The 13187-nt window shown below is 37.7% G+C and overlaps 1 protein-coding gene across 1 annotated transcript; it reads left to right on the forward strand.

Moving 5' to 3' along the window:
- Window positions 1-4692: 4692 nt before the first annotated feature.
- On the forward strand, window positions 4693-6040 carry LOC120433220. Its single transcript, XM_039599117.1, has 3 exons — window positions 4693-4847; window positions 5087-5422; window positions 5814-6040. The coding sequence occupies exons 1-3, from the start codon at window positions 4787-4789 to the stop codon at window positions 6038-6040; spliced, it is 624 nt and encodes a 207-aa protein (XP_039455051.1). The 5' UTR covers window positions 4693-4786.
- The last annotated feature ends 7147 nt before the right edge of the window (window positions 6041-13187 follow it).

The following is a 13187-nucleotide window of genomic DNA, read 5'->3' on the forward strand; positions in this document are numbered from 1 at the left end:
GCCCATTGTTCCTTCAGTGGGCTGGTTTCAGTCATTATGCAAATGTACTGTTTATAAGATTGGGGAAACCTGCAGTCAGCTGAGACTGAAGAAGTCACTTGGATGAGTGACGAAACGTTTCTCCCACTGAAAACGCTACGTCCAGATGAACAGAATCAACTTTGGAGATGTGTTCAATAAAGGTTTGTTAAAATCATCATCTTTCTGTCCATTTAGTCTGCTTTTGGGTCTACTCCTACCTACTGGGTTCCCGGCCATGAAAAATGACCTGATAGTGCTGTATCACCCCACTAGAGCACTTCGCTGTCAGACTGTGGGCTGATGTGGTTCCAAGAGTATTTAGAATGGGAGGTCAGAATGGGAGAATGGGAGTGGTCATTGCTGCAATATTATCTTGTTTCCTTGCGAACATTAAGAATAAAATTCTGGTGTGTGAAGAATTTGTATCTTGACCTCTTTTCATGTGTCCTGAAAAAACCCACCATGAACACAGTTTTCTAATAATAAGTCAACATGTAAACAATAGCTTCATTAATGCCACACCTACCTCATCTAACAGTCTTCACACATTTAACTTCCTCGTTTCTATTGTTGATCACAAATTTTTCCATTGCTGTACAGTCCGTTTAAAGGAATGACAGGGGAGTCTGCAAAAAAGATTAAATATAAAAGATAAAATTTAAAAAAATATTCATTTTGTGTGTACACTGGGAGAGAGATGGAGCTAAGGATGGTTAAAAGCTATGAAGTGAATAATTCATTCAGCAACACGAGACAAAATGAGTGATGTCACTATGAGGAAGTGAGCAGGAAGTTGATGCTGTGTTCATCTCTGAGAGCAAGAACAGAGACTGAGAGAGACAGAGAAGCACGATGGCTGCATTCACATTCGAATGTCTTCCTTACTGATACTGATGCTTCAGTTTGAAGGTAAGTGTACATAGAAACACATTCAATTAACACTAGAAGTCCCAGAGAGCAGCCATTTGGCTTTTCTACCTTTAAAACCCACCGTCGAGCCAAATGGCTGGTAGGCTTTTAGCTAATATCCTTAATCACCTGTGAACAGCTGCTTTTGTTATGTAAATAAGGTGGGGCCATGCTGAACCACTTGGAGTGGTTAGTTTCCTGAGCCACAAGGAAACTTGTGTTTCAGTTTGCCTTAGGGAGAAATCAACACACATGGGTATATTTCCTTTGTTGCTGAGATTTATTGATAAAACAGTACAAAAAAAACAAAACAAAAAAAACAACCATTTGTACACATATTTACAGATGATAATAAAAAGTGAGTGAGTACATTTCAATCACTCACAATCCTGGCACTGCCATGGTATCTGTAGTCTGCATTTACTACATGTGTATCTGTAGCAGTGAACACATCGCACAGTGGCATGATTGTTCTTGCATTTGTGTTTGACCTGACACATGGCTCTTTTTCCAGGGCTAGGTGTGGAGGGTTGTGTCCGAAGCAACTGTTCTTTTCTTGCCTTCTTCCCAGCCATATGAGAGTTAGTCCACCCGTCTTTCCTGCGTCCCGGTGCATGCTTGATACAGCACATGTGCATTCAGTGCTGCCATGTCAATCATGTTATAGAACACGGCAACTGGCCAGCGCCGTGTTCCTCTGCGGACCGTGTACTCCCGCACCATCTGGTCCATCACATCCACGCCACACTTTGTGGTGTTGTAAAGGGTGACAGTGTTTGGCTTCCTTTTGGTGGTGTTATCAGTCTGAACCACGCTGTGCATGCTGCTAAGAATATAGACTGTCTTCTTCCGTTTGGCCGCATACGCCGTCAGCGTGGCAGCAGAGGTTGAAAACACCTAAGAAATAAGATAAATTGTTATTTCCATAGCACTTTTACACACAATGAAACACATAAACATAGAACCACAAAAGACCTGCAGCCTACCTGAGTGGTGAATTCATTGCGATCTGAGTATCTAGCGGATTGAGGAATTTCCGGCGAATCTTGTTGACTGTGCCGAGGATGGTGGTTTTCCGTCTAAGAAGTTTTTATGCAAGTGAAAGCGATGTGAAGAAATTGTCCGTGGTAACATTTCTGCCCTTGTCTAGGAATGGTTCCATCAGCCTCATCACTACATTTTCAGACAGTCTCTCCCCACTGGGACGATTGGGGTCCTTGCCAAGATATGGGAGGACATTGCAAATGTACTTGGATTTTAGGTCGCAGGCCACCCAAAACTTGATCCCAAACTTGTCAGGTTTACTTGCAATATACTGCAGGAAACAGCACCGAGTCTTTGATGGGAAGAGCTGTTCATCAACGGTGATATGTAGACCAGCGTTGTAGCACGCGATGCAGTTGGTGACAAATGATCCCCACACACTGGAAATTGCAGCGAACTTATCAGTCTTTGCTCGATCACTGCGGGTGGACCTGTCATCAAAGCGTAGGTGTTGCATGATGTCTTGGAAGCGGTTACGCATTATTATCACAAGTGTTGCTTCTTTATTCTTTCTTTAACTGAGACAGTCATGATGTACTTTTAACCTCCTGAGTTTAGCTGACTCTTGGAAACTAAAGTTGAGCTTAAATACATTTTGTATTTAATGAGCAATGATGAGTTTTTGCCATTTCAATAAGGAGAGATAACTTGAAATAACTGAACATGATTTATTTAGATAGAGAAATTAATGTATTTGGCAATTAGACTCCAATGACCCATCATGGCAGAACTGAATCCCAGTGTTGATAGGATTTAGGACAGCAGCCACTGGAGTCCTGGTGGTGGTGAAGATGAAGACTGAGGCTTGGATGAAGCTCTGACTCAGACATCTGTGAGGTGGGGATGGGGAAGAGACGGGTTGCATGAATGAGTCTGAAAGGCAGAATGACAGAGAGCACAGATTTAAACAGAGTGCAGGCTGACTGGCTTGAATAAGATTGGCAGGACGACGATCTGCCTAAAAGAATTACATCAGTATTGAGAATGACAGAATGGAAAAGTGGTCATGATGTGAATTACAAACAAGCAGCTAAACACCCAGGAAAGCAGGCAGATGAATGATTACAGATGTTCCTCATTGAACTTGTATAAGCTTCATTTGGTATTTGTAAACAGACAAGTGTGCTGTGCTGTTTTCCACAGGTTCATAATGATAAAGATGGCAGTAAAGTGAACTATGAAAACATTGGAGACTCTTCTGCTTCTGTCAGACTTCACTGATCAACAAATTCAACATCAACTGATCACAGGAAAGAATTCACTGATGTTTAAAACATTTAAGTTTGGATTTATTCTCATATTTGGAAGCTAAAACTTGTTTTCATGTGCAGTTAGCTCTAATAAAAACATTGTTTTCAGATAATAAATTATCCCATATTTATTTATGGTAAATGACATGCTACCAATATCACAAGCTCTACACATGGTTATTTTATCATTTAGCTCTGAGAGTAGGATTCATAAGATTTTTGGTTTTCTACTTTCCTTGCTGGTTATCAAGCTAAGGCTGATGATATTTAGTGTACAATAAAAGGTAAAACACTCAGAGAGAAAAGCATGTTCATCACTGCAGTTTACATTTCTTCTGTTGTAGTTGATTGCTCGTCTTTATTCTTCATTTTTATCTCTGGTCTTTCTTGTTGAGCTGCAGTAACCGATGTTATGGTTCATATTATGACTTTAATGTTATCTGTAACTATTTTTCTTTGTTTTGGTGGTATGAAAATAAAACTAAAATAAAACAAAAATAGCCAAAAGTATTTCTGATTGATTTTATTGTATCTTTTGTGGCTCCTTCTCTCTGGCATCTCACACACATCTGATCCATGAACCTCAGACCACAGTACAAAACACTATTATTGTCTTCAGCTTAACTTCATGTTCTTTAATCTTCAGTATTAAATCTTTACCCTGTTAGTTTAAACAACTCCTTTTGAACCGAATTCTAAACAGTCTTTTCTAAATATGATATAAATATATCTCCTGTGATGCTAGGTACTATACAATTTCAAATTACACCCATATAGCATTAAAAAAATAGGATTAAAGGATGTGCTATGTGGTGAAAAAGGTGTGAAACTTAAAGACAGTTCAGTCACACATTTGTAGACGTGTCACAAGATCATCAGGTCATCATGAAACTTACTGAGCACTGTTGCTGTTGAACCCACATTCTCGCTAAAACACTTCCTCTTAACTACTGAGAAAAATTAGAAATAACAGGTATCTGACCACTAACACCTCTCATCTGTGTCCTTGTGAGATTGAGCAGTCACCACTGTTAGAGCTGCTAACAGTGGTGACTGCTCCAGTATCTTCATGTTTTACTGTGAGCATTAAAGGTAAAATCATGGTGTGTGAAGAAGTTGAACCTTCACCTCATTCATGTATGCAGACAAACATCACCATGGAAACTGTTTTCTAATAATCAACCAAATGTACAGAAGAGCTGCATTAATGTCAACACTTACCTCATCTAACACTCTTCACACCTTTAACTTCCTCTATTCTATTATGTCTGTTTCTACTGATGTAGAGTCCCTGGAAAAGATGACACGAGAGTCTGCAAATTACACTGAATATAAAAGTTTAAAAAATGTAATATTAAATTAGTGAAACACTTTAAGAGAAAGGGGGTAGGTAAGGAAACACAAAACCTAAAAACTGAAATAATTTAGAAACAGAGGAAAAGAAAAGGAGTGATGTCACTATGAGGAAGTGAGCAGGAAGTTGATGCTGTATTCATCTCTGAGACTGTCTCATTTGTGAACGTGAGAGCAAGAACAGAGACTGAGAGAGACAGAGAAGCACGATGGCTGCATTCACATGGATTCAAATGTCTTCATTACTGATACTGATGCTTCAGTTTAAAGGTAAGTGTACATAGAAACACATTCAATTAATAAACTGCATTATTATCACAAGTGTTACTTCTTTATTCTTCGTTTAACTGAGACAGCCATGGTTAAAGTTTCAACTTGAGCTGACTCTTGGAAACTTAAGTTGAAACTTAAACTTGTGTTGTATTTAAAATAAATTTCACATTATAAACATAACACTCATATTCATAACATATTTGATGTTTCACATTTCTCTCTCTTTTTCTCAACAGGAACAACTGAGCAACATCAAACTGATCAAACTGTCACAGCTGGACGTGGACATGATGTTACTCTGCCTTGTAAAAATGTGATACAAGGTCAGCATAACTGTATCAGTACTACCTGGATCTTCAGTGATTCAAGCAGCACAGTAGCACTCTTTGAACTTGGGCAGAATAAAGAAGCCAAACCTAAATCAGACAGACTGAGTGTTTCTGCAGACTGTTCTCTGGTTATAAAGAAGGTCACAGATCAGGATGTTGGTCATTACACCTGCAGACAGTTCAAAAAAGCAACAGGATCACAAGAACATCCAGACTTTATTATTGATCTGTCTGTTATTAACAGTGAGTATTTACATCTTAATGTTTTCAGCTCAAACTGTCCTGTTAGAACAACAAACTGAAACACCACAATAATTATGATCACAGTGATGAAGTTCATTTTTCTATTGTTGCTTTTCTCTTACAATATCTCCATCTTCACCAGTGTATGTACATGAGAACAATGATAAAGCATCTTGAACAGCTCTGTGTTGACATATGAACACTGTAGACTCACAGTTGAGTGGCTGTATGAAGATAAAGAGAACATATCCTCAGACATGAGACATCATCAAAAATGAGACTTGTTAGACTGTTAAACATCTCACCACTGTTTCCTCTCTGTTGTTGTTCACTTACTTTCAAGTCTTTTCTTACTGTCAGTGTCTTTAATGTTTTTATTGCATTTCTTTAGGTGAAGATGTGACAACAACAGAATCAACAACAGTGAAGTTCACCACAAGAACATTACCGACAACAAAATCCACAACATCAGCAATTAAAGTAACATTAAAAATCACAAACATATGGACAACAAGAGAGGAAGTAAAGACATCAGAGGGGACATTGGCAACAATCATTCAAGGTCAGGCCTTCACTGTCTGTGTGGAGAAATTCAGTGTGATGTTTTACATGATTTAATAATCCTTCCAGTTCATCTGTGGTTTACTGGAATCTAAAGTTAGAACATTGATCGTTGTCTCTGTGTGGAAATTTTCTATTATTCAGATATAGACACACTCACCACTCAAACAACAACCTGCTCCAGGTCATTGAAAATCTATAAATGAATCCTCTGTCACACCAGGAAAATGTAAAAAAACAAATTTTCAACTGTTATCATTCTGCTGAAATTGTAAAATTGTAAATTGTAACCTGTTTTTTATTATTATTCAACTGACAGAAATTTGCTCTGTTTTGCAAATATCTAAAACATGTCTTTTTATTGTGTTTTCTTATTGCCATCTGTTAATTTGCACCTTTGCAACAAAACTGTTTCACCCACATTTTTTTCCTTCTATAAGCCTGTGCCATGAAATAAATCTAAATGTCAAGCTGAAGGTCGACAGTGTTTCAAAGCCAGACTGACATGCTCTTCTTCTATTAGAGTTTTGCATAGACCATGATGCCTCTGCAGCTTTTGTGACTAAACTGTCCCTCCTAAAGGGCTGCAGACAACATAACTCATGGGATCATTGTGTCTCACAAAACCTAGGAGGGAGGAGGAGAAGTCAGTGATGGTCACAAAACCCAGAATTTATTTGTAAATCTTTATACTTTAGTTTGAAGACACTTTCATTTTCATGAAAATGTAAAATTCTATTTTTCTATAGAAATAAAAGTCATTTGATAACAAACAGAACCTGAATGTCCAAAAATCAACTTGTAAGGGTGAAAACCCAGGACCATGACAGAAACTAAAACCGTCACCATCACTGCATCTTTCAAGACTGAATGTATTTATCTCATTTGAAAACATTTGAATTTTGCACAGAAAAAAAGAGTTGAAGCCAAAATTGTTTCTGTCTTTTCAGATTTTCTGTATTTGCTGAGATGCATCATTGTGTCTGTGGGTTTAGCAGCTCTCTTAATATCTACTGCTACAGTCAACATGTGGATAAAATGTAACGGTGAGAAAATTCACAGGTGAAACTTTTACACATAAAAAGCTTTGAGTTTTACTCTTTACTGTACTCTTTTTTTTAATTTTATCTTTTCAGGAAGCAAAACACAGATGGAAAAAACCGCTGTGAGTTTGAACACTCAGTAGTCCTTTCTAACTTTATACAGCAAAATCTCTTTGTGGTATCTGTTCCTGTTTGACACGGTTGATATACAAAGATAGAACATAATGAAAGATAAGGATATCCTGTGCTGACCATGTTCAACTGAAACTTAACTGTAATCATAAGGAATCTAAAAAAAATCACAGGAGTGAAAACATAAGTATGAATATCTGTCACGGTCCTGTGGGGGTGACCCAGTGTTTTGTGTTTTGAATTATTAATAGTCTTTGTTTTCATTATTATTTAGAATTTTTAGTCTCTTGGTTTCTGCGCTCTTCCTGTGATCCATGTTCCCTTTGTCTCCCCTGTCAGTCATGTCTCCTTGTTTCAGTGTAAAGTCCGTGTCTTCTTGTTTGACTTTGACAGTCTTCTGTGCCATGTTAGGTTTTCCGTTTTCCTTCTTCTGGGTCTCGTTGCGTGTGGTTTCTCCAGCTGTGTTTTCCTCCTGTGTCTCATTCCTTCGTTACCTTTGTGTTCCTCTGTTTGTTGCTGGGTCGTCTGTGTTTCTCCTTCTGCTATTTCTGTTTTCATTGGCCCTCGTCTCAGATTTTCATGTTTCATATTCAGGCTTTTGTCTCAGGTTTAGATTCTTTATATTTGTTTCTAGTTTTTCCCAGTTTAGGTTTTTGTTAGTTTTTCACAGTCTCCGATCGTCTTTTGTTTTTGGTGTTTTTTGCAGCGAAGGCTCGCTTTTTGTTAAACATTCTCCTGCGTCTCTGTGTCTGCATTTGGGTCCATATTCTCTCCTCTTCATGCCGTCTGCCTCATCAGATGTGACAATATCAGAGAGAATCTAAAGTGTGTTGTGTTGTTTTCCACAGGAGCATAATGATGAGGGTGAAGATGGAGTGAACTATGAAAATATTGGAGACTCTTCTGCTTCTGTCAGACTCCATTGATCAACAACTCAAACATCATCTCATCACATAAATTAGCCCATTGCTGTTGAAAACACTGTGTGTCTGTGTGTGTGACTGGGTCTACGTCTGAGACTTGCTGAGCCTTGACACCTGTGGGACACGATTATAGAAGGTGAGGGTTGCTCCTCCCTACCACTCTCTTCTGGTCATTGCCCATGAGAACAGTCCTGAACTCATACTTGGTTTTGGCTCATAAACGTTCGGCATGGGACCTCTGTCTTCGGTCTCCCTTGTCATTTGTTTCTCCTTCTACTTGTGCCAGCATATGGTCATTGTCACCTGGATGTTTGGGCTTAGGTCTGCAGTATTCTTGGGGTGCTGTGGAGGGCCCAACTAAACTGTGTGTTTCTCTTTCACACTCACATGCAAGATTGAGCGTTTTTCTGAGGTGTTGTTTGTTTTTTGTATATGTTTTTCTTACAGGTGCAACAGGTGGTGATCTGTTGAGTTGAACTATGTGTGCTGTGTCGATTTTGATTTTCTCATTTCTCAATTTTTCTCTTTTTTTTCTTTTTTCCCTTTCTCCTCTCTACCCATTCTTACCTCTCCCTACCTGTCAGCTCTGGTATTGATCAATTACACATAAGTTAATGTGAATAACAATGAAAATGAATAAATCAAATAGAATAAAAAGAAAGACTAAGATAAGAAACCTATACAAAATTCATAAAGCTCCTCTTGGCAAAGCAAATGTGTTGGCACAACAGACCATTCAGATCATGTTTCTGATTGTGAAAGCTGTCGAACAAGACAGGTTTAAAAAAAGGAAACAAAAATTACATTTTGATTTTATCTCATATTTAGCTAAAAACTTTTTTATGTAGATTTAGATTTATCTAACAAGTAAAATACCATACAACAATTATTTATCCTTTATTTAATTATGATAAACAGAATCTTTAGTTTGTTTGTTTAAATTTGCTGTTGATGATTTTTATTAAAGGTAACCCACTGAGTTAAAAATGACAGGTTATTTATTGCTGTTTAAATGTTGTGTTATTTATTTGATTGTTAGTCTTCATACTTTGTTTTCATTCCTGAGGTGAGTTTTAATGAGATTTACAAACAGTAACAGATATAATGATCCAAATTATAACTTCAGTTTCTAACTATTGCTTTTTTGCTGTATGATAATAAGAATAAATGTAAATATGTTTGTGAACAACTTTGTGTGTTTTTGAACTCTCTCCATCTCACACCTCACACACACCTGATCCATCCACCACAGACCACAGTACAATCTACCATCTATTATTGTCTCCAGTTTGACTTCCTGTTCTTTCATATTCAGTATTAAACTTTTACTCTGCTGGTTCGAACAGCTCTGTTTGTACTGAACTTGTATTATAACATTTCCAAACATGTGCAAACATCTGCTTTCATTCTTAATATTATTCTTCTGAATTATACTTACACAACATTAAAAAAGGTATAAGGACCTGCTGTGTGTAGAAACTGCTGTGAATCCTAAAGACAGTTTAGTGTCACGTTCATCGATGTGTTAACCATTTATCTGTCAGAGGTTCATCTGGTCATCATGAAACCTCCAGAGCTCTGCTGCTGTTGTACCCACATTATCACCAAAACACTTCCCCTTCACTTCTCAGAATGAATGACTTCATACGTTCAATAAAGAACAAACAAGTCTCAGACCACTAACACATCTGATCTGTGTTCTTATCAAGCTGCTAACAGCGCTCACTGCTGCAGTGTCAATGTTTCATTGCAATCATTAAGACTCAGATTCTAGTGTGTAAATAATTTGAGTAATCAACTATTTCATGTTTGCAGACAAACATCACCATAAACCTATTTTCTAATAACAAACCCAACGTACAGAAGAGCTGCATTAATGTAAACACTTACCTCATCTAACAGACTTCACACATTTAACTTCCTGTATTCTTTTATTGATCAACACATTTTCCACTGTTGAACAGTCCGTTTAAAGGGAAAACAGGGGAGTTTGCAAAATAGATTAAATATAAAAGTTATTAAATGTTAAAAAGGATTTAGCACATTTTATATCTACATTAAGACAGAGGGGCAGATACAGATGTCTAAAAGCTGAATGAACTGAATTAATTCAGCAAGAGGAGAGAAAAGGAGTGATGTCACTATGAGGAAGTGAGCAGGAAGTTGATGCTGTATTCATCTCTGAGACTGTCTCATTTGTGAACGTGAGAGCAAGAACAGAGACTGAGAGAGACAGAGAAGCACGATGGCTGCATTCACATGGATTCAAATGTCTTTATTACTGATACTGATGCTTCAGTTTAAAGGTAAGTGTACATAGAAACACATTCAATTAATAAACTGCATTATTATCACAAGTGTTACTTCTTTATTCTTCCTTTAACTGAGACAGTCATGATTAACTTTTTGACTTCAGCTGACTCTTGGAAACTAAAGTTGAAACTTAAACTTGTGTTGTATTTAAAATAAACTTCACATTATAAACATAACACTCATATTCATAACATATTTGATGTTTCACATTGCTCTCTCTTTTTCTCAACAGGAACAACTGAGCAAAATCAAACTGTTCAAACTGTCACAGCTGAATGTGGACATGATGTTACTCTGCCTTGTAAAAATGTGATACAAGGTCAGCATAACTGTAGCAGTACTACCTGGCTCTATGATGAATAAAGTAGTGCAATAGCACTCTTTGAACTTGGGCAGAATAAAGAAGCCAAACCTAAATCAGACAGACTGAGTCTTTCTGCAGACTGTTCTCTGGTTATAAAGAAGGTCACAGATCAGGATGTTGGTCGTTACAACTGCAGACAGTTCAAAACAGCAACAGGATCACAAGAAGGTTCAGACTTTAGGATTGATCTGTCTGTTAGTAACAGTGAGTATTTACATCTTAATGTTTTCAGCTCAAACTGTCCTGTTAGAACAACAAACTGAAACACCACAATAATTATGATCACAGTGATGAAGTTGATTTTTCTATTGTTGCTTTTCTCTTACAATATCTCCATCTTCACCAGTGTATGTACATGAGAACAATGATAAAGCATCTTGAACAGCTCTGTGTTGACATATGAACACTGTAATAATAATAATGCATTGGATTTATATAGCGCTTTTCAAGGCACCCAAAGCGCTTTACAATGAAATTATTCATTCACGCTCACATTCACACCCTGGTGGAGGCAAGCTACGGTTGTAGCCACAGCTGCCCTGGGGCAGACTGACAGAAGCGAGGCTGCCATATCGCGCTATCGGCCCCTCTGGCCAGCACCAGTAGGCGGTAGGGTAAAGTGTCTTGCCCAAGGACACAACGACCAGGACAGAGAGGCCGGGGATCGAACCGGCGACCTTCCGGTTACAGATTGGCTCTTAACTGTGTGTGGAGAGATTCAGTGTTTTGTTTTACATGTTTTAAATCTTTCCAGTTCAGTTGTGGTTTACTGACATCTAAAGTGAAATCATTAACCATATGCTCTGTGTTTCTCTTAGATTCAGGTAAAGACTCGGATATGACAACATCAACAACAATGAAGTCCACCACAAGAAAATCAACAACAGGACCAACAATTAAACCAACATTAAAAATAAGGACAACAAAAGAAGAAGTAAAGACATCAGAAGGGACACTGACAACAAATATACAACCACAGGGTAGAGACTGAATCTGTCTTCTTTTGAAATTTTAATGTCAGACTGAGTCTTGTCTGTGTGTGGACAGAGCGTTCTCACTCCCGAGCCATAATATACTTACAATTTGTCATGTCTCAACACTAACCATAACCTTATCCCTGACCTTAACCAGCACTTTAATAACGTTAGATAGTGTTTTCCAAAGTGATTTAAGTAAAATGAACGTACATGTGTAGATTCATTCCAAACGGTTCTCATGTTTCTTTATTTTTCCGATCTCGTAATATAGGGACGTGTTGGGTGTCCGGAAGCGTGATACACTGACGATTTGTCACCTAGCATAAAATGTTAGGCTTTGGGAGTGAGAACATGTTGGTGTGGAAGAAATTCATTGTTTAACATGTTTTAATAATCTCTCCAGTTCAGTCAGGGTTTATCGTCATTCCTGTGTGTTTAGCAGCACTCTTGATCATTGTTGTGGTGATCATCAGATGGAAGAAAACTAAAGGTGAAAACATTGACAGATGAACATGTATTACATCATAAGCAGAATGAAGGAAATAAAATGTTTAATTCTTTGATTTCTAATGTGGAAGTTCAACTATTTTTTTTCTCTTGTCAGTAAACAAAGCACAACAGAGCGACAACATGGTGAGTTCAAATCTCCAAATAACAAGTTCTCTTTCAGCAATGTTCTTTTCATCATCATCTTTAAACTCTATAGTTCCACACCAGACAGAGACTCTAATAACTTATAACTTAATGTCAGCTGGAAAATACTTTGAATCAGTTCCTCCTTGAAACAGTTTTGTTAATTCAGTATTATTTTGGTCACAAACTGTATTTTTGCAGCTACTGAGCTTAAACCCTGCAGACACTGAGTCTGGTCCAGGAACCAATCAGGAGACGGTGAGATCTCTCAGTACTCCCAGTACAAAGTTACACTCAGTGCTATGTTTAGTTCAACAGAGAAGCTGAAAATGAATTTACTTCAATAGATGTGAAACAGTCCCATCATGAATTCACATACTGAGCAGTCTTTATATTGTGTTCACTGTGCAGGCTGATGCTGATGATGGTGTTTCCTATGCCTCCATCAGCTTCACTAAGAAGACCAAGGATAAAGCCCGGGTAAGATTTTGATATTTACATTGATGATGTTAGCAGTAAGTTTGTGATTTTTTAAAGCTCCTGTCAGTTTATGTATTAAATAACATCTTATAATGTTTTCTTATAGGCTTGTGGTGATGATGATGACACTGTGACTTATAGCACTATGAAAGCTTCCTCCTCACCTGCTGGACTTTCCACTGATCCCAGCGACCTCTATTCCACCATCAACAAACCAAAGAAATAGGATGTTACTCATGAAATGTTTCATGTTGTTTTTCTGGGTGCTGCATGAATTCTTGGATCATAGAGTAACTTCCTTTTTGTTCTTTTTTATAGTGACATATATGGTATAATACT

Source organism: Oreochromis aureus, linkage group 15 (assembly GCF_013358895.1).
Source record: "Oreochromis aureus strain Israel breed Guangdong linkage group 15, ZZ_aureus, whole genome shotgun sequence".
Taxonomy (NCBI): domain Eukaryota; kingdom Metazoa; phylum Chordata; class Actinopteri; order Cichliformes; family Cichlidae; genus Oreochromis; species Oreochromis aureus.